Here is a 27483-nt window from a genome sequence, read left to right as displayed (position 1 = left end):
AACACTGTTCCCATAACAGAGAGACATGGATCTCTAGCCTCCAAGAGATCTAAGACCAGTTGAGCAGGGCACTGATGAAGACAGTATTTTGAATGTGGTTTTTGAGTCCTATGTCCTAGCTCCTCTCTAGTTATTATCAAAAGGGTCGTTTTCTTTCCTATCAGAGATTAGGCCATATAGATCAGATGTTGATAAATTCACTGCTAGAAAAGTTAATGGCTCACTGTATTGTAGTAATATTTTTGGATACAAAGAAGGGGCAAATGGTGGGGGGAAAGGGGACATCTGTAATAGTGTCAACAATTAAAAAACAAGAAGGTGAAGGGATTAGCCGAAGAACATATATGCATGACCAATGGACACAGGCAACAGTGTGGTGATGACCAGAGGGAAGGAGGTACAGGTGCTGGGTGGAGGTGGGCAAAGGGGGTAGGGGAATGGGGACATCTGTAATGGTATCAATAATAAAAATAAAGAAAAAACACAAAAGCTTTTTTAAGAGTTGTATCTATATGCATATCTTTAGCTGACTCCTCAAACCTTTTTCAAACTGGGATTAAGTTTTCTTGGCTTTTGGACATATGAGTGTGAACAAATGTTTGAGGGTAGAGATTATATTTTATTCATGCTTGTACTTCTAAATCCTAGTATATCATCCAAGAGATGAAATAAATAGTTTCTGATTAAAAATATACAAAACTATATGTTGCATTGAAAAAGCTATAGAATTTAGTTGTATTGGAATGTTTACTTTAAATAAAGACATTCAAACAAAAATTGTTAAAATATTTGTACTTCAAAAATTTGAGTAGGAATCCATTATTGAGAACATTTTTAGTATCTAAAGAAGATAGATTGGCGTGTCATACTTCTGAGAATCAATTTTTGTTAATTAGCAGTGAGTACTTAATTCTTCATTATTTATGTCTTTAACATCCGACATATTTCTTTCTGACTTCTGTCTAAATGTGAATTCGTTACGTGTTTTATATATACTACATGTTAAAGTACAGTTTTATGACCCTCATTTTTATGTGCACATCACCCAGTAGCAGTAGATACTTTCAAACTCCATTGACATGATTTATTTGATGATGAGAAATCAGGATTATGTAAGCATTTACATTATCTGGGAATAAATTAAGAAGCCGATTGTGTTGATTGATTTCCTTTGTACAATAAAAGGCTTTTGAAACAGTCAGAACTGACAGGAATAGAAAATTTACTTGGGGGTTTTGGGTGCAGCTGCTTAATTTGTTTTCCCCTCGTCACATACCTATGTTTTCCCCAAACAATACGTTTAGCTTCTGAGATGGCTTAGAAAGTTTACTTTTAGTTTTTCTTTTTTAGCCCATCACCAAAGACTTCCTTAGTTTTGTCATTCTGCCCCCACTATATGGCCATATCTATCCCAGCTCCAGGTGCTGGGCTGACAGCCAGGGGAGCCTAGTGCTGAAATACATACCAGGTTGAGCCATAAGCCTAGGAACAGCAGTTTTTACCTATGCCAAAAGGTAATCAACTGGATGAAGAAAGGCTTTTGAAAATGTTCCAGTTGTGCTTTATTGGAAAGAAATGCATTCTTAGTCTGCTGCATTTTGTGTAAGGCAGCTGTTCTATGGGGATCTGTCAGAATTCTTTCAGCACTAAATTTTTTCAAAATCTCTACTAAAATTGAGGTAAATAATTTTCTTGTATGTAAAGATTTTGTGCATGACAACCAAAGGTCTCTAAAGAATCCTGTTGAAAATTCTGGAAGTAACTCATTTATGACATAAGGTTTAATATCTGAAACAATATCCTGGGTGAAAGTTCTCCTGACCAATCTACTCATGCTGCTGAACTTTTTTTTTTTTTTTTTTTTTTTTAACAACAATGTCTATTGTCTTTGGTGATATACCTCTGACACACAGGCCCATAAAGTTCAGGAATGACCCAAGAGACATAAGTCTAAATTAGGTTTATACCTGAGTACTATCATTTATATATAATGGCCTCAGCAGGCCATTATATATGAGATTATTTCCAGGGAAACAGATATTCTCAGACCACCAGAAAGTAGTCTCAGAGATTCCACTTGACTTCAAATAGTTTCAAACCTTCTCTGGAGCAAATTAAGTTCCTTGGATATCCTTGTAAACCAATGTAATATTTCTTAGGGGATATCCAGGACCTATTTCAAATCCACGCTCTTTGGAGGTGGTCATCATTGAGGCTGACCCTGACTGAAACCATCTCTGAGACTGAGATTCAGGCTCCAGGACTAGGCCTAAGCAGTTGACCGTCTTGTGTCTGGCTTGATGTTTCACTCCCTTACCTGATATAGGTTGGCAAGGTGGTGGTTAGTTTTGATCAGAAATGGCTGGTTCACTCCTGGGTGGTCAACATCATGTGCTGCTGCAGCCAGCAGTCCAAGCATTATGTCCAGAGGTGTGAGGAAGCTGGCGAGCTGTTAAAAAAAGTCAAATTGGGAGGTCAGTGTTTGTGGCCTCACAAATAGGTTAGCATTTGTTTTGGCAAAATCAAATCGAATGAAGCATCACAATATTGTTCAGGCCTTTCATCTTCCAGACCTTTACCCTCTGAAGCAGTCAGTGAGGTGAAAGTCACATGGAATCGCAAGAAAAAAGAAAGGACTGTGTGGAGAGTAACTGAGCAAATCAAACTGTGTAGACCATTCAGCCACCCTCCCTTTCCTACTGCCGCTGTTTCCTTTTCTTGTTGTCGTGCTGATGCCTGTCGGTGGGTAGGGAGAAGGCAGAGCCTGAAAGCAGTCTTGTTCCTAGACAAAGCTGTAAATGAAGTAAAAAGTTAAAACCAAAGTCATGGACACATAACAAAAATCATTTGTATATTCCAACCATCCACTTTATCGCTGTCACTTCTTTGACTATGAAATCAAGAGTGGGCTGGATTGCAGAATGTGCATGTTTCTTCAATGTGTAGTAAATGAGGGATGTGAGAATCTTTTTTTGGGGGGGTGGTGTTAACTATGAAAACAGACAGGGCAATGAGAATCCAGTACTAATTTTAGATATATAACTTTCAGGCTCCCTAGAGATTTAAAAACAAAACCTTTAATGTCTCTGGGCTATTTTATATGGATCAGGCATATACTCAGTTTTATCTTGGGAATGCTTGTCTGGTGTCTGGATAGTCAGGGGTTGATGTTAAACTAATTGAACTAAACAGAGTCTTGGACTGGAATATTATTTTCAAAAACCTTAAGAAAAATTCACCTTACATGTTATACCAACTGTTATATAGCTAAGAAATGCCCTGGTTTTGAGTAACGAGCACTATTATCATGTTTTAAATATTGGATTGGTTTAGCACATTAGAGCAGGCTTGCTAAGAAGTCTTTGATGTTCACAAGTTTTCTTGGGCCTGAGTCCACTTGCCTTAAAAGAAAATGGAGCTGGAGGCTTAAGGAGTTTTGAATCTATTTGTCAATCAAAAGCCATGAAGGTAGGAGAATTTTCCCAGAAAGTTTCAGTGCTGGTTCCATTTGTAGCAAAGATTCAAGACAAAACAGCTAGTTCCTGAGACTGCTGAAGATATCTAAGACACAGATTGTCATGGGAAGGGTTATTTTTGTCCTAATGCAGACTTTCATACAAATTATGGAAGGAAACCTCAGAAAATCTGCATCTTCTTTCATGAGTTTTGCAGTTTTCAGGGCCGATGCTGGAACTTTAATAGAAACAATTGCATTCAGGTTGTGAATGACCCGTAACAGCTATTCTGATATGTGGGGTGATTTGGGACTCAACAGGTAGTTTACTTGGCATTTCCAGGTGGCTGAGGAGGCAGCTGGGTCTGGACTTACCTTTGGCTCCTTCAGGTAGCAGTGCATGGCCTGGGTGACATCGGCAGCATGGACAGCATTGTGATATGGGTTTTGGCTGTGGTAATCTTCTTGAACCATGACTAGGAAGCAAACAGATAACTTAATCAGCTAAAACCAAAACAGAAAGGGCATATGATCTCCGATTTACTGAGGGTTCCTTTTGCTTGAAATGTGCTCCCTGGGGATTCTTTAGAAATGAATGATTCTCAGAAGCTTGGCAGTTCTACTGAGTTGTTTTGAAGAGGAGGGGGGCGCAGATGGGAAAAAGGTTAAAAGGATTTGCGAGACCCTTGGGAATTCTCACCACCTTCATAAATCACCCCTTTCTGGCATTAATGAAGGCTTTCATTCACAGGTAAAATAAATATTTAGGAAAAGGACAACTTTATTTCACACTATAGTTTAATTATTTAAGTTTACTGCCATTTATGAATACTATGCCATAAAAGAGGTTTCTTTTTAAATAGCTCTAGTAGGTAGCATCAGACTCTTGATATCCAAAGATGGGTCTACCACTTGAGTAACAAATGCCAAAGCTAATCTAGGGCTTCTTCAGGCAGATTTTCAATTTACTATGTTGATCCAGCTGAGGATTCCGTGACTTTCTTTCTGTCTTATTAAGTAAGGTTAAGCTACCATCTTTCATGACCTTCTAATCTAAGGACCAGAGTGCTCTTGGAACCAAGTAGAGACATAAGCAAGGCAATTTTGGTTTGCTATTTACAGAAGCCACTAGCCTGCTTCAGCTAATAACCGAGGCAATGCTTAGAATGCAATATAATCAGTGTGTATAGGATGTCCAGATTTGCAAGTGTGGCCATATGTTGTCAGCCCCTGCTGTGAGTTTGGCTCTGGATTCTGGTGTTATTTTTGTCATCAAATTTTTGCATTCCTCACATGTACTCTGGGTGCATACACATGTCCAAAGTATCTACTCTCTCCCTCTTTGGGCAAATCAAAACTGTTGGCCTTAGTTATGGCCATTACTTTGCTCAAGCAATCTAAATTCAATTAACTTGAGGTTATTTGTGTTTCTGAAACTGAGTCATGTTGTGGCTGATTTCAAAAATTTCTGTTGTGCCATGTATACCTTTTACTCAGCAGGTTTATTTTACAATTACATTTGAATTCTGGCTCTATTATTTATAGTTTGTGTCGAGCAAGTTACCTAACCACGAGGATCCTCAGTTTCCTTCTCTATAAAATGAGGATAACAATACCTCCAGTCTCAAAGGGCTCTGGTAAGGATTTAATGTATTAATACGTGCAAGTACTTAGAATAGTTCCCAGCACCAAAAATGCCTGTTGTTGCTACTGTTGTTGCTGCCATTGTCACTGTAATTCTACTCCTGATGGCGTCAGCCAGCTTCCGAATTCAAGGCACAGCCATGGGGTAAGTCAAAGACGCCAGAAAAATGCTAAGTGACAGCAGAAAGTTATGTGATGAAAAATCGTCGTCGTCGTCGGCAGCCGTCCGTCTCGAGAGACGATGGTGTAGCTTCTTAAGAGTCTATCTGCACCGCCGAGAATGGTTGTGCAGTCCGACTCGGGAGTGACACGGTATCTGTCTCCTCCCGTGTTGAATCGACATCTTGCGATGACGCTGGAGTGTCCTCTCCAGTGAAGCTGAAGCTACAGAGCCTGGGCAGGGTGATATGGAGGGTCTGCTGTTGCCCATGCAGCAGACCCCCCCTCTCTTCGCAGCTGAAGGGTCCAAGGGAAAGACGGAGTCAATACAGCTTGGCTTCAGGTGCGCCGCAGGAGTTGCCGGTGTTGACTACAACATCAAACCGCCTTAGGGACTCCGGCTCCGGATTTTCTGTCGGGGTTTACTCCCTTAGCCTTTCCCCTGAAGAGGTATGCCGCAAGGCAGCGGAGGTTTTTTGGAATCAGAGTTTTCCTTCTCTGATGTGCCCTGACTGGAAGATCGAACCAGCGACACTTAGCTCGCAGGCCGACGCTCAATCCACTGAGCCAAATGGCTCAGTGATGAAAAATATGCCCTGGATAATTCATTCACTGGCAGATAAATAAAAATGTACATAAAGTCAGGTAAGAACTGGGGCTACTTTTGATAGCATGATGGTGGGGATAAGTGAAATGATGGTGGTCTTTCAAGTCAGAGACACCTGAGTTTGGATTGAAGGCTCTGCCAATTGTAAGCTGTTGACCTTGAGCAAGTTACAAAACCTCTTTGTGCCTCTCTTTAACTGTGGGCCAAATGGTGGTGGCAATGCCCAATCTGCAGGATTATTGAAATGATTAGAAATAACATACTGACAGCATTCAGCATATAGTGGGCACTACGTAAATGGTAGTTCTTCTTATTAAAAAAATCTGTTGAAGATATTCAACAACTCATGTCCAGATTGGGATTACTGGAGTTTTGTTGATATTTGAACAGATCAGTAACTTCTTTGACAGATACATGCTCTTATTGGTTTTCTTTGTAAAACTTTTATATACTGTAAACATAACTAATTAAATAAATGATATGTCCGTGATTTAGATGTGTAAACCATAGTTTAAAATTAAGATGAGACAATTTAAGGTTAATATGAAATCTTCATCCACCAAACTATGATCCCTGCCAGTTTATATTAAAGAATACTATGGACTGCCATTACTTATGGGAAAGGAGGTACAAATAGGAATGACAACCACAAAGACTTACCTAAAAACTTGTGTAAGGTCATCATATCTAACTTGAAATGGTGAATCAGTCCATGGATGTTGAAGAGATGGCACAACAGTGTTACCAGGCTGTTTCCTGAGGAAGAACAGTCACCAGTTTTAACTCATTTTTATTACCAATAAATTATCAAGATTGACAATAGGATCAAAAGTTTTTGTAATGGAAGACCTCTGATATTTTATTTTCTCCTTCAAATTTGAAATTATTCAAGTATAAAAGTTATTATTACCATGATCCAATCCTAGATTTTCTTTTATTGTACAAGTAAGATTAGTTCAGATCTTCTCTGTACACCAAAGGCAATGAGTTATTAGTAATATTAAAAGTTACAAGGAATTATAAGGAATCTGCCTATTTTGGTATCAACCACGATGAGACTTGACCATGAGATATTTTATAACTCAAGCTGGCTGGGATGCAAAATCGAAGCTACAATAACATGTAAACACTGAAGGAATATTGTTTATGAAATAATAATGATTCTGACTTTTAAAAGTATTTTAGAGTTTGTGGAAGACTGAAATGGACCAAGAACATGACTGTATGTCTTAAATGAAAAACAAGGTGTTGCCTAAGCATACTCTTCCAGGATGCCTGATTGTGTGTGTTGCTGTAACTTTCATTGTCTTTAAGCTATTTTACAACAATCGAAGTTGTAGATAACTGATAGTATTTCAAGTGACTCTTGTCCATATACATGCAACTAAAATTATGCAGATGGAAATACAAGTGATTTCCTTCTCCCAGTTTGACTCACTTAATAAAAGTGCACAAGTCAGAACAGATCAGATGAGCTTTTATGTTTCTAGTTTTCATTGACTAACAATGAACTTCCTCCTTTTGGATGTGGCCAAAGTACTCTGCAAGGACAGAATCTAATCTGTGATTCTCAAATTCCTTTGGGATCATCAAGGCCAGAAGGAAACTGTCTTAAGATTCTAAGGCCGAATTCTGTTCTTATTTTTCATTTCAATCAATTTTCCTTTGCCCTGGTCCTTCTTGAGTGGCTGTAGATGCATAAAAGTGGGAAAAGAAGGAAAGAGGAACGACAATGTTTAAAAAAATATATTGTTTTCATTAAATTAATCCCATTGTATGGTGCATATTTTAGCGTAAATTCTTTTGGGTGACTTACCATTTGTCAAGCGATCAAACAAGAAAATGTCAAAATCCCACGTTCCCACTTTGGAGAGCATATGCTGAAAGGCAAACAAAAAACCACTTAAATGAATCATATCGAAGACTCAAATATTCACTTTGAGACACGGTGAATTAAACAACTAAAAAGTTGAAAATACATTAGCATTCTACTATCTACGTACAACTCGTCTATAGCAAAATAAATTTTACTCTACTGACTAATAACAACAGAGTTAAAGGGATAGGCTCAGGGATCAGACTGCCTGATCCAATGTCACCCACATCTCTTACTGGCTGTGGTACTTTGGACAAGTTCCTTAACCTCTCTGTACCTCAGTTTCCTAATTTGAAAAATGTGGTTGATATTAATACTTCAGAGCGTTGTTGTGAGGATTAAATAAGGTAATACAAATTTAAGTAAACATAAATATAGGTAATATAAGTGCTTAGAACAGTGCTTGTACATAACAAGAACACACATGTTAGATATCTGTTAAAATTATGGTTCAGTGAAGTCTCTCCATTATAAACTGCTATTCACTTAAGGTAGTTTTACAACATATTTTAATTAAGTGAAGTCAAAATGATTGCTGAGTACATTACTCTGCTCAGTGTGGGGCTAAATATGAAATTAACTACTGGAACAGGAAACTGAAGAGTGAGCAATTGAAAATATTGGGTAATCTAAAGACCTACTTCTTCTTCTTAAAAATACTCCATACTTAAGATTAGATGGTGTTATCTCTCAGACACAAAGTTCCAGGTGCTGGTTCTATCCTTGCTATAGCTCCTGTGACTGGGACAGGGCCTTCCTCTCCTCTTACAGCCACTGCTCCAAAAGGACTTGCTCACTCTCCTTTACCTGCCCCAGAATGACATGTTTGTATTTTATGAAAAATCCAGAGGCCTCATCATGGCACACAAAGACTTTCATAACAGCATTAGAGAAATGAAGGATTAAGAGGTTATTTGTGAGCCTTTTACTCAAGTCATACAAATCTAAGGGCAGAGCCAGGACACTTTTACCTCATATAATCTTTGCATCAGCCCTATGAGGTGTGTATTTCTAAAAACGTCATTTGGTACTTGTGGAAAAAGTCCAGACATGTCGAGTTACTAGCTAGAGTCACAGAGCATCTCATGGTCAGAAGTAGGACTCAACCCTACTCCCAGAGGAGGCACATGTCTGGGTCACTGGCCTCTGTGAGGTGCAGAGGGTTGGCTAGCTCACTCACCCTTGCTTGTCCAAGGTAGTCTTCATCCAGCAGGTAGAGAGGGGCTTGTGGTATAATTCCACGAAGCAGCCTCGATGCATGGAAGTATCTCTGAAAGCTTAACAGTCTTTTCACCTTTTTCTTGGAGCCAATTTCCCCTGAGTTTGTTGTATCTGTGGAAAGTAATCAAATTCAGAAATTATGTATGTAAAAAACCCTACTTTCTCCACTACATAAAATGCAATATATTATAAGGGAGAGAAATTTAAAAGATGCTCTCAATGCTTTTTTTAAAGAATGTTTTATTGATTATGCTGTTAGAGTTGTCCCAATTTTTCTCCCTTTGCCCTGCTCCACCCAGCATCCCCTTTTCCTTCAGCAATCCCCCCTTTTAGTTCATGTTCATGGATTGTGCCTGTAAGTTCTTTGGCTTCACCCTTTCCTGTACTATTCTTAACATCCCCTTGTCTATTTTGTTTCTACCAATTATGCTGCTTAATCCCTGTGCCATTTCAAATCCCATTCTTCCCTTTCCTGCTCCAAGCTGATAGCCCTCTAAACAATCTCCATACCTATGATTCTGTTCCTGCTTTGGTTGTCTGCTTAGTTTGCTTTTGTTTTTTTAGATTCAGTTGTTGATAGTTGTTTGTTGTCATTTTAATGTTCATAGTTTTGATCTTCTTTTTCTTACAGAAGTCCTTTTAACATTTCATGTAATAATGGCTTGGTGATGATGAATTCCTTTAGCTTTACCTTGTCTGGGGAGCACTTTATCTGCCCTTCCATTCTAAATGATATTTCTGCTGGATAGAGCAATCTAGGTTGTAGGTCCTTGCTTTTCTTCACTTTGAATACTTCTTGCCAGCCCCTTCTAGCCTGGAAATTTTATTTTGAGAAATCAGCTGATAGTTTTATGGGAACTCCTTTGTAGGTAACTCTTCCTTTCTTTTGTTGCTTTTAAGATTCTCTCTTTATCTTTAACCTTTGGCATTTTAATTATGATGTGTGTTGGTGTGTTCCTCTTTGGGTCAAACTTGTTTCAGACTCTCTGTGCTTCCTGGACTAGAGTGTCTATTTACTTAGCCAAATTAGGAAAAGTTTTCTTTGATTATTTTTTCAAATAACATTTTAATTTCTTGCTCTTCCTTTTCTTCTGGCATCCCCATGATTTGGATGTTGGTATGTTTAAAGTTGTCCCAGAGGTTCCTAAGCCTCTCTTCATTTTTTTGCATTCTTGTTTCTTCTTTCTGTTCAGGTAGGATGTTTATTTCTTCCTGTTGTTCCAAATCATTGATTTGAATCCTGACTTCCTTCCCTGTTGGTTCCCTGTATATTTTTCTTTATTTCATGTTGTGTAACCTTCATTCATTTCTTCCTTTATCATTTTGCCATACTCGATGAGTTCTCTGAGCAACCTTATCACCAGTGTTTTGAACTCTTCATCTGATAGGTTGGCTATCTCCATTTCATTTATTTTTTTTTCTGGGGTTTTGTTCTGTTCTTTCATTTGGGCCATATTTCTTTATCTCCTCAATTTGGCAGCCTTCCTGTGTTTGTTCTGTGTATTAGGTAGAGCTGCTTTCACTCCCTGTCTTAGTAGCATGGCCTATGTAGCTAAGGCACCTGTAAATTTTGTGGGATGGAGCCTCAGGTAATTGCCAGGGTGGGGCCACCTGCTTCACCATTTTGTGGCTCTGTGGTGGGGGGCTCAGAGAGGGGACAATGCTGCTGCCTGGCTTCTGGTGATTTGCCCAGCACTCGCCCCATTTCCAGTCACTTTATCCACTTCCCATATGCTATTGGTACCCTTCCAGTTGCTGCCCTGGGGTTTGTGTATGTTCTAGACCATGCAGATTCTTTAGGCAGTAAAAATCTAACAGTTTCTTCTGCCACCCCAACTCCACTGGTTTTTACAGCTAGAGGTAATGGGGGTTTATCTTCCTGGTGCTGGAACTCCGGGCTGCGTGGCTGGTCTGGGGATGGGATTGCTTGCTCCAAGGGTATTCCTCCTGATTTTTATCCACCACTTGTGAATGTGGGACTGTCCATTCTTGCCTGAGCCATGCTGCCTCTCCTCCCCATCTCTGCAACTCTGCTCCTCCTACCCATCTGGATAAATGTGACTTCTTTAAAGCCTTGGTTGTTGGACTTCCATATAGCTCGATTTTTGATGGTTTTGGTTGTTATTTGTTTTTGAGATCTGGTTTTAAGTCTTTCTATGGTTGCACGAGGAGGTAAAGCATGTCTACTTATACCTCCATCTTGACCGGAAGTCTTTTTTCTTAATTATAGTCTATTTAATTCTATATCTGAAATTCTTTTAGAATAAATATAGTATTTCTTCTATATTACATTTGTTAAAATATTGAGATATTTTAAAATGTGATTTGGAAGATGAAGTATATGAATTAAAAACTACATTTTCTTATTAGGGGTGCTGATATGATTAGTAAGTGAAATCCACATGCTTCTGCATGTATTTAAAGGAACAATTAAGCTTTTTTCTGCTCCATTGGAACCAATGTTCCAAAATTTAGATCAGCTTCTCATCTTACACTCACTCTAGTCTGATCAAATTCTTCACCTGCATTAGAAGGGTTGAGCATACACTAGCTTAGACATGAGGAAATATTACCAAATATTCCAAGAACATCAGTGGCAAAGGAACCCATAATCTCAGCCTATAAGTGACCTACATTCCTCTGAGATGAAGCAGATAGGGTGTTTACTTTCTAATGGAGTATATTCTTGTCTGCTGGTGGCCACAAAAGTTTCACCCTGTCAGTAGAGATATTTTGATAATCATGTCATGTGTACCTTTCAAAACTCGACTGTTGACACCATGACAATTGTCCTAAAATACCCCACGTACATTATTTGAATGCTTGTCAAGGTATGTTTTGTCTTATCTGAAATTCCATGAATCACTGTAAGGCCACATAAGTGACATCTACTGCCAATTTTGGATCTGGAGTCAATTGAATAGTCTAGTAGGAAAGTATACTATTTATATATAAAGAAATGTTGGTGTCTCTTATGCCTCCTCCCATCTCCCCTTTTCTTCTGAATTCAAAATCTGAGTGGCTTCCAGAAGCAGAGGAAACAGTGGTCAGGGACCTCCTTAGCAATGTGGCACTCCCCAATGACAATGAGTGCGTGACTAACATCAGTTTGTTACTTAGGTTGTAGTATGCATGCAAAGGCATAATTCAGGGCAGACAAAAGCTGCTGTTCTCTGGAAATGCTGCCAGCTTTATATTAAAAAAAAAAAAAGAATTTAGATTTCATGTGTGGAAAGGGGCAAACAAGTATGTGTGGAGATAAGAGGAGTACAACAAAAGCTGGGTGTTTAGGTACATATCAGTATTAAGAATAAATATATGGACTCAATTCTACTAGGGGTTCTCACTCATTTGCATCAGTTTATCAAGTCAAAGTACAGGATAAAGTGGTTGATTCATTTATTTACAAAATATTTTGAGTGTTACTAAGGTACAGGCATTGTTCTGGATACTTGGTGAGATCCTTCAGTTCTAGATCCCCCAGTGAGCAAAACAGAGATCCCTGTCCTCATGTAACTAACATTCTAGCATAGAGAGACAGACAATAAAAGATAAACATAAAGAAGAAGTAATTTATAAAAATGTATTAGAATGTGCTAAGTGTAATGGGTAAAAAAAAAGGAAAGCAGGGAAAGAAGGATCAGAAATTCTGTGTTGGGGTACTTATGCTTGGTCTCATTAAACGGTATAATTCAATCAAAACTTGAAGTAGATGAGCTAGCCGGGCAGATATCTGGGAAGATGGTTTCCATACAAAGGGACCAGCACCATTAACCCTAGAGTGGGAAGCATCCTTAGCATTCTGGCATGCAGGAGGGAGGAGCAGCAGGGTCCCATGGGGACGGGGATGGGAGAGAAATGGGGGAGTAAGCGTTGAGGTCTTAGAGCAAAGGTGGGGGGCATGACAATTACGCAGGGCCCTGTAGGCCACTGCAACAGCTTGGGGTCTACTCTGAGTGAGACGTGGAACCACTTCAGAGTTTTGAGCAAAAGGGCGGTATGATCATACTTACATTTAAAATGGGTTATCCTGACTTCTGTGTTGAAAGCATGTTTTGATGTAATGAGACCTGTTATGAGGCCATTGAAATAATCCAGGCAAGAGAGCGTGGCTGGTCACACCATGGGGGAGCAGTGGAGAGGGCAGCAAAGGGATCCTGAATACATTTTGGGTACCTCCAAGTTTTTGGCTTGAATGACCAGAGATGGGAAAGGCTGCCAGTGGAGCAGGTATGAAATAAATTTCAGTGTTGTGTATGTTGAAACAAGCCTATCGGAAAATGTAGTAAAGATGACCAGTAGAAATAAGTGGCTATAAAATCCAGTGCTTGGGGAAGAAGGCTGGGTCAGAAACACAAATTTGGGAGTTGTCAGATGAGATTACCTAGGGAATGAGTGTAGATACAGATGAGAAAAGTATCCAAGTATGAATTCTGCAGTACTTCAACTTTAAAAGTTATGGAAAAGATCAAAAGAGATGGAGGAGTACCCAGGGGAATGGAGAAAAACCAAGAGAGTATCATTGCTTGGAAGCATAGTGAAGGCAATGTTGCAAGGAGGAAGAGGTGACCCTCAGTCTCCAATGCTGCTAACAGATTAAGTGCAACGAAGACTGAGCATTGACCATGGACATATAAATCTGTCAAAATTCATTGAACCATGCACTAAAAAGAGTACATTTTATTGTATGCTTAGAAGAAACAACATCCTCATAGACAAGCATATCTAGCACTCAGGTTTTGTTTTTTAAAATACAATTATCCACTAAATGAAACCAGACCATCTTGGAGAAATGGCTGAATCTGGGACTGGGGCAGGCAAAGAGCAAGATGAACTATAACTTCTTGTTATGGAGAACTCAAACAATGATGGGATCTCATTTAAAAATGACAGATAGGACAAGATGAAGGGCTCCCCCTGAGGAAATATGGGAAAATTGGAGAATCAAAATGAATAATGGAAGAATGGGTCATAAACCATTGACTATAAGAAGAGTCCATGAGTCCATACTGGTAGTAAGCAAGTAAATAAGTAAATAAAAGAGAAAGAAAAGTTCTTTCTTGCAGAGTGCCAATCAATTATGTAGATGAAATTCATAGATTTAGAAAATTATCATTTTGCAACCTTTGTGGTAATAATTGATTCAAACCAGAATTATCAATGGATACTGAAATTATTAAGTGAGAGTTTAAAAAGCAACAAGATAATTCCATTGTATCTAAGTATCTCCCCTACAGATGACATAGTCATTAGAAAGAAAAAAATGAGTAGCATTTTAGTGAACAGATGTATAGGGGCACCATTTTTACATCACCAATGATGGGAGAAACTGACATCACCTGCTTCCTGAGGGAATATAAACCTTTCCTCTGTAGTGATCCTGCACCAAATTAAAATCCAACCCCAATATAAAGGAAACTTTAGAAGGACCTTAGTTGAAAGATGCTCCATAAAACAATTGGCCTGTATTCTTAAAAAATGTCAGTGGCATGAAAGACAAAGACTCGGGTATTGTTTCATAATATTAGATACCAGATATATAGTGCATTAAATGCATAGCATAACCCTGAATTGGATCCTGGATCAAGATTAGTGTCCATAAATGACATTATTAGGACAATTTGTGAAACGTGGACATGGACTTAAATATGAGTTACATATTACATACCCACACACGTTACATACAGTAAATGTAAATGATCAGAAATTAGCAGTTTCTGTTCACTAAAATTATCATTTTGACTAAAATATTATGAACCTAATGATGCTATGAGCTAGAAGTTTAGATCCATTTTGTCCTTAAATCAAAGATGAAAACAGCAAGATTCCTTCTTTCTCTACATATTTTTTTCACTCTGTAACTAAACAGATAATAATCCACAAGCATGACAGAACATCAATCTCTTGATCTTGATTTAAATTTCTGATATTTCTTGGTCTTAATTTTTATTTTAAAACTATTGATATGATAAAATATTATATATGCTGATTACTGAGGCATTTGCCACCCTCTTAAATTTTGAGCCTGAGGCAAATGCTTAACCCCCTCACCCTAGTTCCAGCCCTATCACATCTTTGGAGTATAAGCTCAGATACAGTAAAATTAATTCAATAATAAAATACTGGTAAATCTAGACAATAAAACCACCTCCTAGTTAATTTTTAATGGTAGTCTGTATGTTAAAAAACATAACATATATTTACTATTTATACCAATATTTCCTAAACTACTTCTCTCTGGGTATTCCTTAATTGACAAAAAAGTAATTCATAAGTGATGCTAGATAGCCATTTATGAAATAAAGACTGCTTAATTTTCTTATTTGAGAACATACATAAAAAAATGAAAAAAATTTCCTCACGGTAGCTCTCTAAAGGGAAAGAACATTCAACAATGCAAATAAATTCATTTAAAACGATATTAATAACTTATTTATCAACTGTCACTTAGGGAGTACTTTATACCATATGAAATAATGAAAAACTAGCACATAAGAAGCTGAAGGTACAGTTGGGAGAAAAACATCCATATAGGAAACAACCTATGAATAATAGTCATAAGTACTGTCTTTTGAAGTGTTGAAATCTGTTATAAAATTACTGAATAAGATCTGATGCATTTGTTTCCAAAGAACTTTCAGTGAATAGTTAATATATTTACTTTTATTATTAGATATATCATAATATGTATTTCTGAATAAAATTTAAACGATTAGCTAAGCTAGATTTTATAGATAGATAGCTCAACTAAATTCAACTTGTAAAAATTCAGTCTTAACAATGTGTCTAATAACAAAATACTGAGTTTACTTAATGCCTTTATATAATTAAAAAATCATATTTAAAGGCATTCAAAATTATCCTAATGGTGCTTTTTATTTGTATTTTATTGTTTTATGGGCTATGGCTCCCCATATTCTCATTTGAAATATTTCTAAAGTGGTGTTTCAGAATGTTTCATTCCCTAACCTACGTGTGCATTGACCCTAAGTGTAACATTCATTTTCTGCTTACTTGTTCTTTTATGTATTTCACAAATATGTGCATATTAACACATTTCTGTACTAGTTAGACACTAATTTTAGGGTTATAAAGTTTTTGTTGGCATGGCCAGTATGTTAATTTAAAAATTCACAAGTTGGGGTTGGCTTAAATGCAAAAAATGCTAATAAAATTATTTTGAGTACCTTCTTTATGACATATTCTCTTTATAAGGGCTAATAAATTTCAACACTGGGAGAAACCTTAAACATAGAATAAATACCTGGGATAAAAAAAGCTGTAAGAACACCTATATGATGAGGCTATTTCTGTCGACTGTATACCTGGTTCCTTCAGCAAGGTCTGTGGTCTGTATCCATTGTTTCCAGAATTTGAATTATTAGTAATTGGTGCAGGAGTAGCTCAGGTGATACCGAGAACAAAGAAAACCTTTATATGTAAGTGTGCAGAACTAACCTCAAACAAACATGAAGACCCAACTCCATAAATGTAATATAAATACTTTCTGAGCCTTAATCCAACTGAATCTTTAAAATAATATGTTATTGATAAGTGCCCTACTCCAATAATTATTGCACTAGTAATTATTATAATACTTACATTATTATGTGTTATAATAATTATATGATAATTATAATAAAATTCCTTGCTTGGATTAGTGGTTATTCATATGCTTTATTTTCATAAAAATTTTTATATGTCTTGTACTATAGCTATTGGTATAAATAACTTATAAGTTCAAAAACCATCTTATCTGACTTTGTGACCCCTTATATCTAGTGCATAATTTTACACGTAATAAAATCTTCATATAAAATTTGTTAATTTAATTTGAATAAATTCTCTCAGTTTATAGAAATATCATAATCAAATATCATTTTAAAACAATATGCCAATTTATAAAGTACAAGATGGTAAAACTTATATGTTAGTTTTGAAATCATTTTCAAACTCCCAAATGGAGTTCCAGGGTGCAGGTCCTCCTGCCACCACCGTTTGCTTTGACTGACCCCCATTATAACACTCAGCTGTGCCTGTGTGATTGCAAACTCACTCTTATTTACACATTTGACTTTCCTATTAGGCTGTAAGTTCTTGGAGGCTAGATTCCTGCTAGTTTTCTTTGAATTTCCACAATATCCTGCAAGTTATAGGTGTTAAATGCATGATGACAGAATTAAATAACTTTTGTACATGTGTGCTCCAGTTCTAAGCTCAAGAATGATGAATCTTGGAGAAATCAGGATGAAATTCTAGTTTTAAAGATGAAGTTTTTACAAATATGTGAAAAATTAATTAGTTTGATTTTAGATGTAATGATTTAAGTGCTCAAATCTCCCCTTTCACGTGGTTTAACCTCTCTAGACATTCAAGTCTCCATTTATTCATAAAAATAGCCAGCTGCTAAAAAGCTCTTTAAAATATAGAAATGGTATTATGATATTGATACATGATGTTACTTACTTTTTTATGGCTTGACCAAGATTTTTTCTTTAAAAGTTATTTATTTATTTATTTATTTTTAGAGAGAGGGGAAGAGAGGGAGAGAGAGAGAGATATCAATCAATTGCTTCTCACATGTGCCTCAACCAGGAATTGAACCCCCAACCCAGGCATGTGCCCTGACCGGGAACCAAACCAGTGACCTTTTGCTTTGTGGGACTATGCTCAACTAACTGAGCCACACTGGTTAAGGCAATACATGATGTTATATATAGAAAGCCCTTTCCACTCTATTGAAAAACTGTTAGAACTAATAAGTTAGGTAAACAAGACACAAAATCAATACACAAGAATCTGTTGCATTTATACACACTAATAATGAACTATCAGAGGGAGAAATTAAGAAAACAATTTCATTTACAATTGCATCAAAAGAAAGACCTAGGAATACATTTAATCAAGGAGGTTAAAAACCTGTTTACTGAGAACTGTAAGACAGTAATGAAAGAAATTAAAGAACACACAGATAAATGTAAAGATAGTCTGTGCTCATGGATCGGAAAAAATAATATTGTTAAAATGTCCATGTCTATACTACCTAAAGCAATCTACAGAGTCAATGCAATCCCAATCAAAATTCTGATGGCATTTTTCATAGAAATAGAACAAACAATCCTAAAATTTGTATGGAACCACAAAAGATCCCAAATAGCCAAAGTGACCTGGAGAAACAGGAATAAAATGGGGACACATAAAATAAAGAGCCCAGAAATAAACCCACACATATATACTCAATTAAATTATGAAAAAGGAACTAAGAATATACAATGGAGAAAGGACAGTCTCTTCAATAAATGGTGTTGAGAACACTGGACACATAGAAAAGAATAAAATTGGACCGTTGTCTTACACTGTACATAGAATTTAATTCAAAATGGATTAAAGACTTAAACATAAGACCTGAAACCATAAACTCTTAGAAAAAAACACAGGTGGTAAGTTCCTTTAGGTCTTAGTGATGATTTTCTGAATCTGACACCAAATGCAAAGGTAAGAGAGACCAATATAAACAAGTAAGACTACGTCAAATTAAAAAGCTTCTCCACTGTAAAGGAAACTATCAGTAAAATGAAAAGGCCACCTATTGAATAGGAGAAAATATAAATCATTGATCTGATGAACTAAACGTATCTAAGAAGTTACGTTCTCTAAATTCAGGTATTAAATAAAGATGTATTAAATCCCCATGTCATTGGCTCTTCTATGTACAACACTCATGACTTCTTGATGGCTGTCACTGGAAGAAGAGTTTTACTTCAACACTGCCAAGGAGTGGGAGGAGGAGGAGGAAAAGGAAAGTCTTCTTTAAGGCACAGTACATTGTTTCTCTAGTTCTACTTTTTAACGTGTTTACTTTTTCAATTGACATTTCTCTTTTATGTTCTTGACAGTGAAGAGAAAACCAACATGGCTGATATGAGTCACAGAACAGAATGAACTCCTTCCTCAGTTCACTGTACCCACACCTGCTACATCAGCACTAAGAAATGTGCTCTGAAAAAAGTGTTCAAAAGGGTCAAGATCCTTGTCCTCTTCAACTACCCAATGCACTGCTTTTGGCAAAATGTGCTGTTTTAGCCTGTTGTTTTGCTTAACATAAAACCCATTCCAACTCATGGATTATGAATCTCTAAATTCTGGGGTTCAGGGAGGGTTGAAAAACTATTTCCTTTTTGTAAGGAGGGAAAAGGGCTTTAAAAAAATAAGCTCTTAAGACTTTTCTGGGCAATAGAGAGGTTTTTCAAAATCCCAGTTTGAATGAAATTTAAATGAATTAGTGAGAAGCAGATCAAATTTCCTCAGTCCTAAAGAAGAAATATATGCCAGGCATAGTGTGGTTTTATTGAACCCTTCGCTTTTCAGAGTTTGAAATGTTTAGCAAATCCTGAGTTTTGAGGGCAATGGTTTGCGGTGAGCAAATTGAGATGACCAAACTTTCAGTTGATTCTAAGTCTCCAGAGGTTAAAAACTGCTGCATTAACTCCCTAGTTCTCAGCATATATTTAAAAGAAGTGTGGTCTTTTATCTGGAGATATGTGTTTAGATTGTTATAGTTCACTACAAAAATTCCAGATGTGTGTTGTAATGTACAGGATCCCCTTTCACTCTGCTCATTCTCCACTCCCTCACCCCAGAATAATGGACTAACCCTTTGATTGCCTCCAGTTGTCCCCTCCAATCTATCTCATCTACCACTGACAGATTTATTCCTCTGCTCCAAATTCCTCAATGGCTCCCCAATGTCTACTTAGTTACATTTATATTATTAATTCTGGTATTCACAGCCCTCCACAATATGACGCCAACTTATTTTTCCATTTTTATCTCCCACCAGTTCCTTTGCAGATAAATAGGTCTCTGTTCTTGCAGGTTTTTCTCCTCACTTCCCCCGTGTTTTTCTTCTTCTGTACTGATTCCCATATTCCTTTTCAATTGGATACTGTCCTTACCTGTTGAAATGCCATCCATCCTTGAATAACCTACCTCAAGTATTTCCTCCTCACCTTCTAATCAGATCCTTCTGTGAGTCCTCTAACACTTTGTGATTGGTATCATAGTAACTGGTTTTCTCAGCTCTCCTACTATGCAGTGCACTTTTATATACCATGTTGGGGTAGGACCATTTTTACATAGTATAGTGCCTGCTTTAAAAGATACTTATTGTATTCAGGAATGAAGGTATGAGGTGATTACTGAATGAGATATAAGCTTTTTATTTTCCCTACCTACTGCAGCACATTACCTTTCTCCTGGTAGGTACTACCAGGGAATTATTGAATTGAATGAATTGTCCAGGACATGGAAGCTTCATTCATTTAACACAGTAGATAAGAAGAGCATCATTCCTTAGGGAGAAGAATTTGACTTTCTATTCATTTTCTAAATCTGATGGATTTTCTGAAATGATTATAAGTGCATCTTTAGCATGGGGTAGATTGGTACAAAGTTTATCCATTGGAAGAGGTATGGATAAAAACATGTATTTCCAAAAACATTCAGAAAGAATCCTTTATGTTTTATTTTTTGGAAAGGAAGTACATTGTAAGTGAATTCCTTTTTCTTTGTAGGTTACAAAGGCTACTTGAATTATATTTCACCTGAGCGAATCCTGTGATTTGATGGATTGGAATAAGCGGTTTGAGTATAATACATTAAATGCACTCCTTTAGCTTTACCTTGTCTGGGAAACACTTTATCTGCCCTTCCACAACATTACCAAGCCATTATCACATGAAATGTTAAAGGAACTTATTTAAGAAAAAGAAGATAAAAACTATGAACATTAAAATGACAACAAACTCACAACTATCAACAACTGAATCTAAACAACAAAAATAAACTAAGCAAACAATCAAAACAGGAACAGAATCATAGATATGGAGATCATTTGGAGGTGTATCAGCTGGGAAGGGGAAGAGGGAGAATGGGGGAAAAGGTATAGGGATTAAGAAGCATAATTGGTAGAAACAAAACAGACAGGGGGATGTTAAGAATAGTATAGGAAATGGAGAAGCCAAAGAATTTACACACACAACCCATGAACATGAACTAAGGGGCAGGGGATTCCTGGAGGGAAGAGGGGTACCAGGTGAAGGGAGGGGGGCAAAAGGAAAAAATTGGGACTACTGTAATAGCATAATCAGTAAAATATACTTAAAAATACTTAAAATGTAAATATCCATTCAAGTTCATCAGAGAACTTGAGATGTTTAATTGTACATTGAGGTTTGTCTCTATGGCCTATGTATCTGTATGGGTTATAGTGTCACCTTAGGTGTAATTACATCTACAGCTCTTGGAATAGGGCACTCTTGAGGAACAAGCTCCCATTAAGACTCATACAGTTAACAGGTCATGGAAAGCTATATATTTTCATGTTGAGTTAGATCATAGAGAGGAAAGAATTGTTTTAATGACTACAGCAGTGCCCACTTGAATGGGTACTTGAACTGCCACTGAAGATATAACTGATATACTTAATTTGGTACAAAAATAAGTGGCTTTCACGTCCACTTATTCCATCCATAGCAAGAATAGGGCTTGGAACTAAGGTAATAGAACTAAAAAATATTGAGGACCTGCTATGTATGTTTACATTTGTCATCCCGTTTAATTTTCATAAAAGTGGGTATTAGGAAGTTGGTACTAATAGGTACATTTTATAGATGAAGCAATGAATTTGAAAGGTTTAGTAAGTTATCCAAAATTACACAACTGATAAGTAGCAGAGCAGGGACTGGAACCCAGGTCTATGTGATGTTGAGATGATGCTCTGTTCATTATATCCTGTTCTTTACAGGAAAGGACAAAGAATAGGGGACATGTGAGAGTCCAAACAGAACCCTCTCTCCCTGGGGTACCATGATATATCAATACTCAAGTAATTTCAGATTCCCTTCCTTTAAAAAAGTATGGTAAAACTAAAACAATAAAAAGAAATTTTAATATAATTCATAAAGTGTTTTAAAATCAATAAAGTAAGCTTTAATTAGAAAAAAACCCAGAGAAATAAATTTTTAATAAAATTTGGAAGTGATTCTATGTATGTAACTCTCCTTTTACTCTCACTGAATGTACAAATGGAATATTAGGAGGTGAATAATAAATTGCTTGTGGGTTTTAAAATTGAAAACACATGTATTATTGACACTGACTTAATGTGATTTGATTATTATGTTATACAAAGACATTCGCAGACATTGGTTAGTACCTCAAGCTTTGGAAAAGACAACATTTTTGTTGTGTACATAGAGCAGAGCAGCAGTTTCTGAGGAAGGGAAAGAGTGGGAGGTACTTGGGCAAACAGGCTGCTCAAAATAAAACTGTGACAGGATGCACACAGGCCTTGTGTTTAACCATTTTGGAGCCAAGATTTCAAGTCACATAAAATTTTACCTGAAGGGCAACTGCCTGATGGAGATGTAGTCTGAGAGTAAAATCTTACCTAACGTAGGCATTCTTTTCTTTCTTTTTTCTCCCTCTTCCTTAAAGATAATCTCTCATTATCTTCATAATATTAAATAAGAGTCTCATTAGGAATGGTTATTTAATAAATATAAAATATTATTTGGTAGCTGTAAATGAATAAAACTGAAGTCCTTTTAGCATGACTTGGCTATTTGTTCTTTCTGAATCTCTCTTGGTACTTAGATCTAAGCAGTGTGGTAAATACCAGGCAGGTTCCACCTGCAAATATTCCTTGAGCACCTACTCTGTGCAAGGTCTGTGATACTTGAATACACAGAAGTTTTAAGACAGTGTTTCTGCCCTCAGCTATCTAGAGGAATGTAGTGAAAGGGACTCTATTGTATTTACTACTTTTGGTTCTACTTGGCCATGACAGGCATGGAATACTTTAGTACAAAAATGCCTAGAAATTATCATACAAAGTGGAAAAAGTGAGCAAGAGGAAGATTATTTGTCTAGTGGGCTCTACTCTCAAGAATGTGGTGAATCACTTTGTCTTGCCCTGATAGTGCCTGGCATGTCTGTGGAGGATGTGTCAGGGCGGAGAGGGTGAGAGGTAGGAGAAAGGAATGAAGAAGGGAAATCAAAGAGAAGGGACATGTAAGTGCCCATCAGAGATGATCTCTGTACCAATGAAAACCAATCTGAAAAAAAAAGTAAGACATTTTTTTGTACCACCCTCTGAATCACACATGGGTTTGAGATTTGCTATCAGCGAAGTTGTGTTCTTTCTGGTAATGGACCAGGTTCTACATGTCCTTCCAGATGAGGTGAAGCCTTGCTATGACAGCGGTAGAGTGGTCAGTTGGATATTTGTTCCTATTCTTAGGACTATGGAGACCATAGAGCACTAAAAACAAGCTTATAGAAGCCCATATTGGAAAATAACATGAATATACTCAAAATCTCCTAATGCCATGGAGAGACTTGCTCAAGTAGGAGCTGTGGAGATGCAAATGGAAGAGAGGGAAAGCAGGTAGCATAGAAATGCACAAAGAGTGTGTAAAGTATTTGTGTTAGCTTTCTCTTGCCTTCTTCATTCTAGATCACTAGCACTGGATTTCTCAGGATGAAGAGTTTACTTGCTGTGTCTGAAGCAGGTGGTAGAGTAGAAGGAAGGCAGAGATTTGGTAGCTATAGAATCAATTCAGCTAAGGACTTGTGGAACAACCAGAGGGTATTGCCCTCTATTATTTCAATAGCTCTTCTTTAGTTTCCCTTCTCCTCTCTTTCCTTTCCTTCTTCTTTCATTCTTTTCCTTCTCAAAATATTAACTAAGACCTTACTTTGATCCAGATGCTGGGCAGTGCTTGGAGGGCAAAGATGAGGAAGACTCGGCCCTCTTCCCTCAGAGAGTTCTCTGTCAAGATGGGAGCTCACTCCTGTTCCTCCAAGGCAGTAATAGCTGAAAACCGTGGTTCTGGATTGGGGGGTAGGATGTCTGAACTTCCTTGGGACTTCCAGCTTCCCTTCCAGCAGGCGGCTAATGTGGCTGGGTAACTGAGCAGTTCCCTCATTGGGTCTGGCTCTTCCGGAGCAGCTATGGCGCCATGATAGTGCTGCCATTCTCACAATCTTTCATACATCTCCACTTCAGGTGCACCATGGTTAGCATTATCCTATTCTTCCGCTTGGAGTCTCAGCCAATGGGGCCGTCTAACAGGCAGAGCCTACAGATGATGTGGTGTGATGGAGTAAAAAGTGTAATTCCAAGGAATGAGCCTTTAGTGTAGAACGAGATGACTAGGTTCATGTCTCGATTTTTCTATTCATCAGTTTTTTGGGTAAAAGAATTGAAATGAACCTACACAATACATGCTTAATAAAAATTGAGTGGAATATATAGAGACAGACCTAGTCAGAATATAACTATAATCTGGAAAAAACTGCTTGACAAATCAATGAATATCTTAGCTTGCAATTAGGTAGGCAATATGTGATAGATTCTGGTAGAAGGAAGCAGAAAGAATGGTCTAAAGCTTGGTGTTCTATCTCAGAATGGGGGAGGCTCTGCTTTGAGGAGAGCTGGAAGTTGGGGTGGAGAGGCAGAGAGAGAGAGAGAGAGAGAAAAAAAAAAAGGTGGTTGTCTGGAAGGTCTTCCGTGCCCTTCCCAGTGGTTACTGGTGCTGGGGCTCCAATAATAACCCTACCCCAACTTATATTCAACAAAGCAGTTATTCATGCAGATCAGAACTGTCATATTTACTTGTCTTTCTTACTCACTAAACCGTTAGTTTGCCTTATTTACCTTTTAACCCCTGGTGCTGATATTGTTTGCTGCACACAATAGAATTACTAATTAAAAAAACTAAGTTCTGTCTTGAGCTGAGACAAGTGTCTTCAACTTTTCATTTTTTGAAAATAAAGCTCTGTTAGTTATTTTCAATAATCAGCTTTGTAATAAGAATTAAAGAGACAGATGTCAAATCATCACTTGGTAATTTGTATAGGGCATATTTGATTCAAGCATACATGCTAAGCCAGCTTTCCAAAAGAATGGAAATTAGACTCTCAAAATGCCAAGCCCTAGCTTTTGGTAAAAAGCAAAATCTGTCCAGCTTCTTCAGTGTCCTAGAGAATATGCTTCTCAGTAATGACAAATCATGGTCTGCCCCCTTGATGACCTGATTGGGTTGACAGATTTCACACTGTTTAAGAATGAACAGTGAAGAGTGTTCTATTTGGAGAGTCTCCAGAACTATTCTTCAAAGTGTCAGAAAGATTACAACAGGGCATAAAGTTCAGAAGTTCAGTTAACTTTAAGGTCTTTTACCCTGGAAAGTTTCATTAATTTTTAAAAAAATTTTTCTTGTATACCCCAATAAATGCTGCAGTTGCAAATTTCTCAGCACAACTTGGTCAAAACCCACTCAAATTTAGGCCAAGAATATGCTTTTAAAGCTGTCAAAATTTGCAGCCCTGGGAGGCTTAGATAATTCAAAAAATATCTGATTTTTGGTAACCAGATTTCTAGTTATATTGAATTTCATATTCTTTCAGGAACCCCAACTCTGAAATATTTTTCTTAAAAGCAATAAAATTTTCTTAAATTTACTTTAAGGAATTATTATTATTATTATTATTATTACTACTACCACTACTATTTTTAAGCCAACAGAGGAACTTTACAGTTAATAAGCCGCAAACAATAAACTTCTATAATAATAATAAAATATAATATTATTAACATAGCTTTAGGGGCCATAGAGCTAATAATATTTTTTGTTTAAGATACTTTAGAACCCAAAGTTGTCACTGATAAGTGAAAAAGCCCACCGGGGATTAATAACTACACATTAGTAATGAGGGCCTTGAGAAACAAACAAGGCTAGAGTGTTATTGGATTTAGGAGATCAAATGTTGCGGGGCATTTTTGGTTGTCACAATGATGGAAAGGGTCTGAATGGAACTTAGTGGAAGAAATTCAGAGACGCTCTGTGTCTCTGAGTGTTTGGAATAATTCTACATATTAAACAGTTGTCTATAACTCATTCAACTTTTCAGTGATTGTTCAGGTATTCATGTAGGTGAAAACTCTGTTTACATAAACCTGCAACCTAAACATGTTTCCTGATTTTACATATAAACACAAAGTATTCTTTTGCACTGTTTTAATACTCTTTTTTTCAGGAATGTAACTACTGGGCAAATTAAGGGAGGAATACAATTTGGCAGGGAGGGGCAGTGGACCTGACTTTATCAGGAGTTGTTCTCCACTTTAGGAAATCACCGGTGGCAAGACTGCTTATGACATCAGGTTGTGTTACTGTCATTGCAGCCCTGTGCCAGTCTGCATTGCTTGCTGTAACTTTCACAGTGATTCTGCATGTAGCCGCAATAGACGACTTCATCATTATGCCTTCCAGGGTGGTTATGCCCAAGCATTTACATATTTAAGTCACAAATAGTTTTTCTTGTATTTCTGCTTTATAATATAGTTAGAAACTTATAATAATTTTTTGAGCTTATGTGAAAAAATAGGCTATGGATTTCCTTTCAAGATAGTAAAAGGAGAACATTAAAATTATGAGCTGTAAAAAGGAGGCATTGAGCCTGAGAGGATTAAAAGCCACTCTACTAGGTAAAAACTCAGCTGGTAAAGATGGTGAAGTAACCCACTCCAGTCTGCAGCATTGGAAGATCCTTACAAGGACACAGCATTTGAAAGTTGGGACTACTGTAACAACCTAACAATAAAATATACTTAAAAAAAAAAAAAAAAAGAACACAACATTTGCCTCATGGCTCTAAGCCGGGAACGAGCTCAGAGTTTCCCCAATTTCAATCATTCACATGCGATTATTACGGTGTTTAGCATATCTGCCCACACCACTATTTACTTAGTGTCTTTTTGAAAATAAAGTAAATCAATTTTTACTTAAATACATTTTATATAAATAAAAAACAGATTTGACCTGTTAGTTACATTTTCCCCAGTGTACACTAAAATGAATATGCAGCACAAAGTAAAAGCAAAAAGATTGTTCCTGTAACAATAAGGTCATCTTGTGGACCCGTCGGTGTGTGTACCCCATTTGGGGAAATGATGTTATATACTAACCAAAATTTCAGGCTTGGACAACACAATTTAAGGGCAAAGGCTGATAAAATCTCATGCTTTGATTTCCTTATAACACACACTCCTTTTCCTAAAATAGGTCCTAAATATTGATTTCAATTATTAATTCCTTATCATAAATGTAAATAATTTAAAAGTAGGATGGAATATATGTAATAAAGTATCTATTCCACATAGTTGATAATCTTCATGAAGACACTGTTTACTGAGCTCTGATGTGAAAAACTTTTAGTAACAGGGCAAACTCTCCAGCCACCATTGTCAGCATGTTATGTACAGTTTAACTTTAGAAAATGTAAAATATGCCATCCACAGCAATAAGTCTTTTTGAACAAACACCTTAAATAATTTATTTAACAAGTATTGTCAAGCCCCTACTATGTGAAAATTATTGTTCTGGGCACTAGGATATAGCAATGAATAAAACAAAGTTCCTCTTCTTGGGGAGCTTGTATTTCATTAACATAAGA

General features: G+C 37.0%; 1 protein-coding gene across 2 annotated transcripts in view; it reads right to left on the bottom strand.

Annotated features, from left to right (window-relative positions):
- The window catches only part of PDE7B (phosphodiesterase 7B), a 288623-nt gene that overhangs the window by 28182 nt on the left and 232958 nt on the right, over nt 1–27483 (bottom strand). For both annotated transcript variants that reach the window (XM_090279881.1, XM_090279882.1), the window contains 5 exons: nt 8921–9072; nt 7681–7744; nt 6525–6620; nt 3830–3930; nt 2318–2449 (listed from right to left, as the gene is read on the bottom strand). In XM_090279881.1, the coding sequence (XP_090136007.1) occupies nt 2318–2449; nt 3830–3930; nt 6525–6620; nt 7681–7744; nt 8921–9072 (545 nt within the window). The remainder of the gene's footprint in view (nt 1–2317; nt 2450–3829; nt 3931–6524; nt 6621–7680; nt 7745–8920; nt 9073–27483) is intronic.

The sequence above is a fragment of the Furipterus horrens genome, unplaced genomic scaffold (assembly GCF_987537825.1).
Source record: "Furipterus horrens unplaced genomic scaffold, mFurHor1.1.pri manual_scaffold_6, whole genome shotgun sequence".
Classification (NCBI taxonomy): domain Eukaryota; kingdom Metazoa; phylum Chordata; class Mammalia; order Chiroptera; family Furipteridae; genus Furipterus; species Furipterus horrens.
The sequence above is the reverse complement of the archived record's forward strand: the minus strand, read 5'-3'. Positions and strand labels throughout refer to the sequence as shown.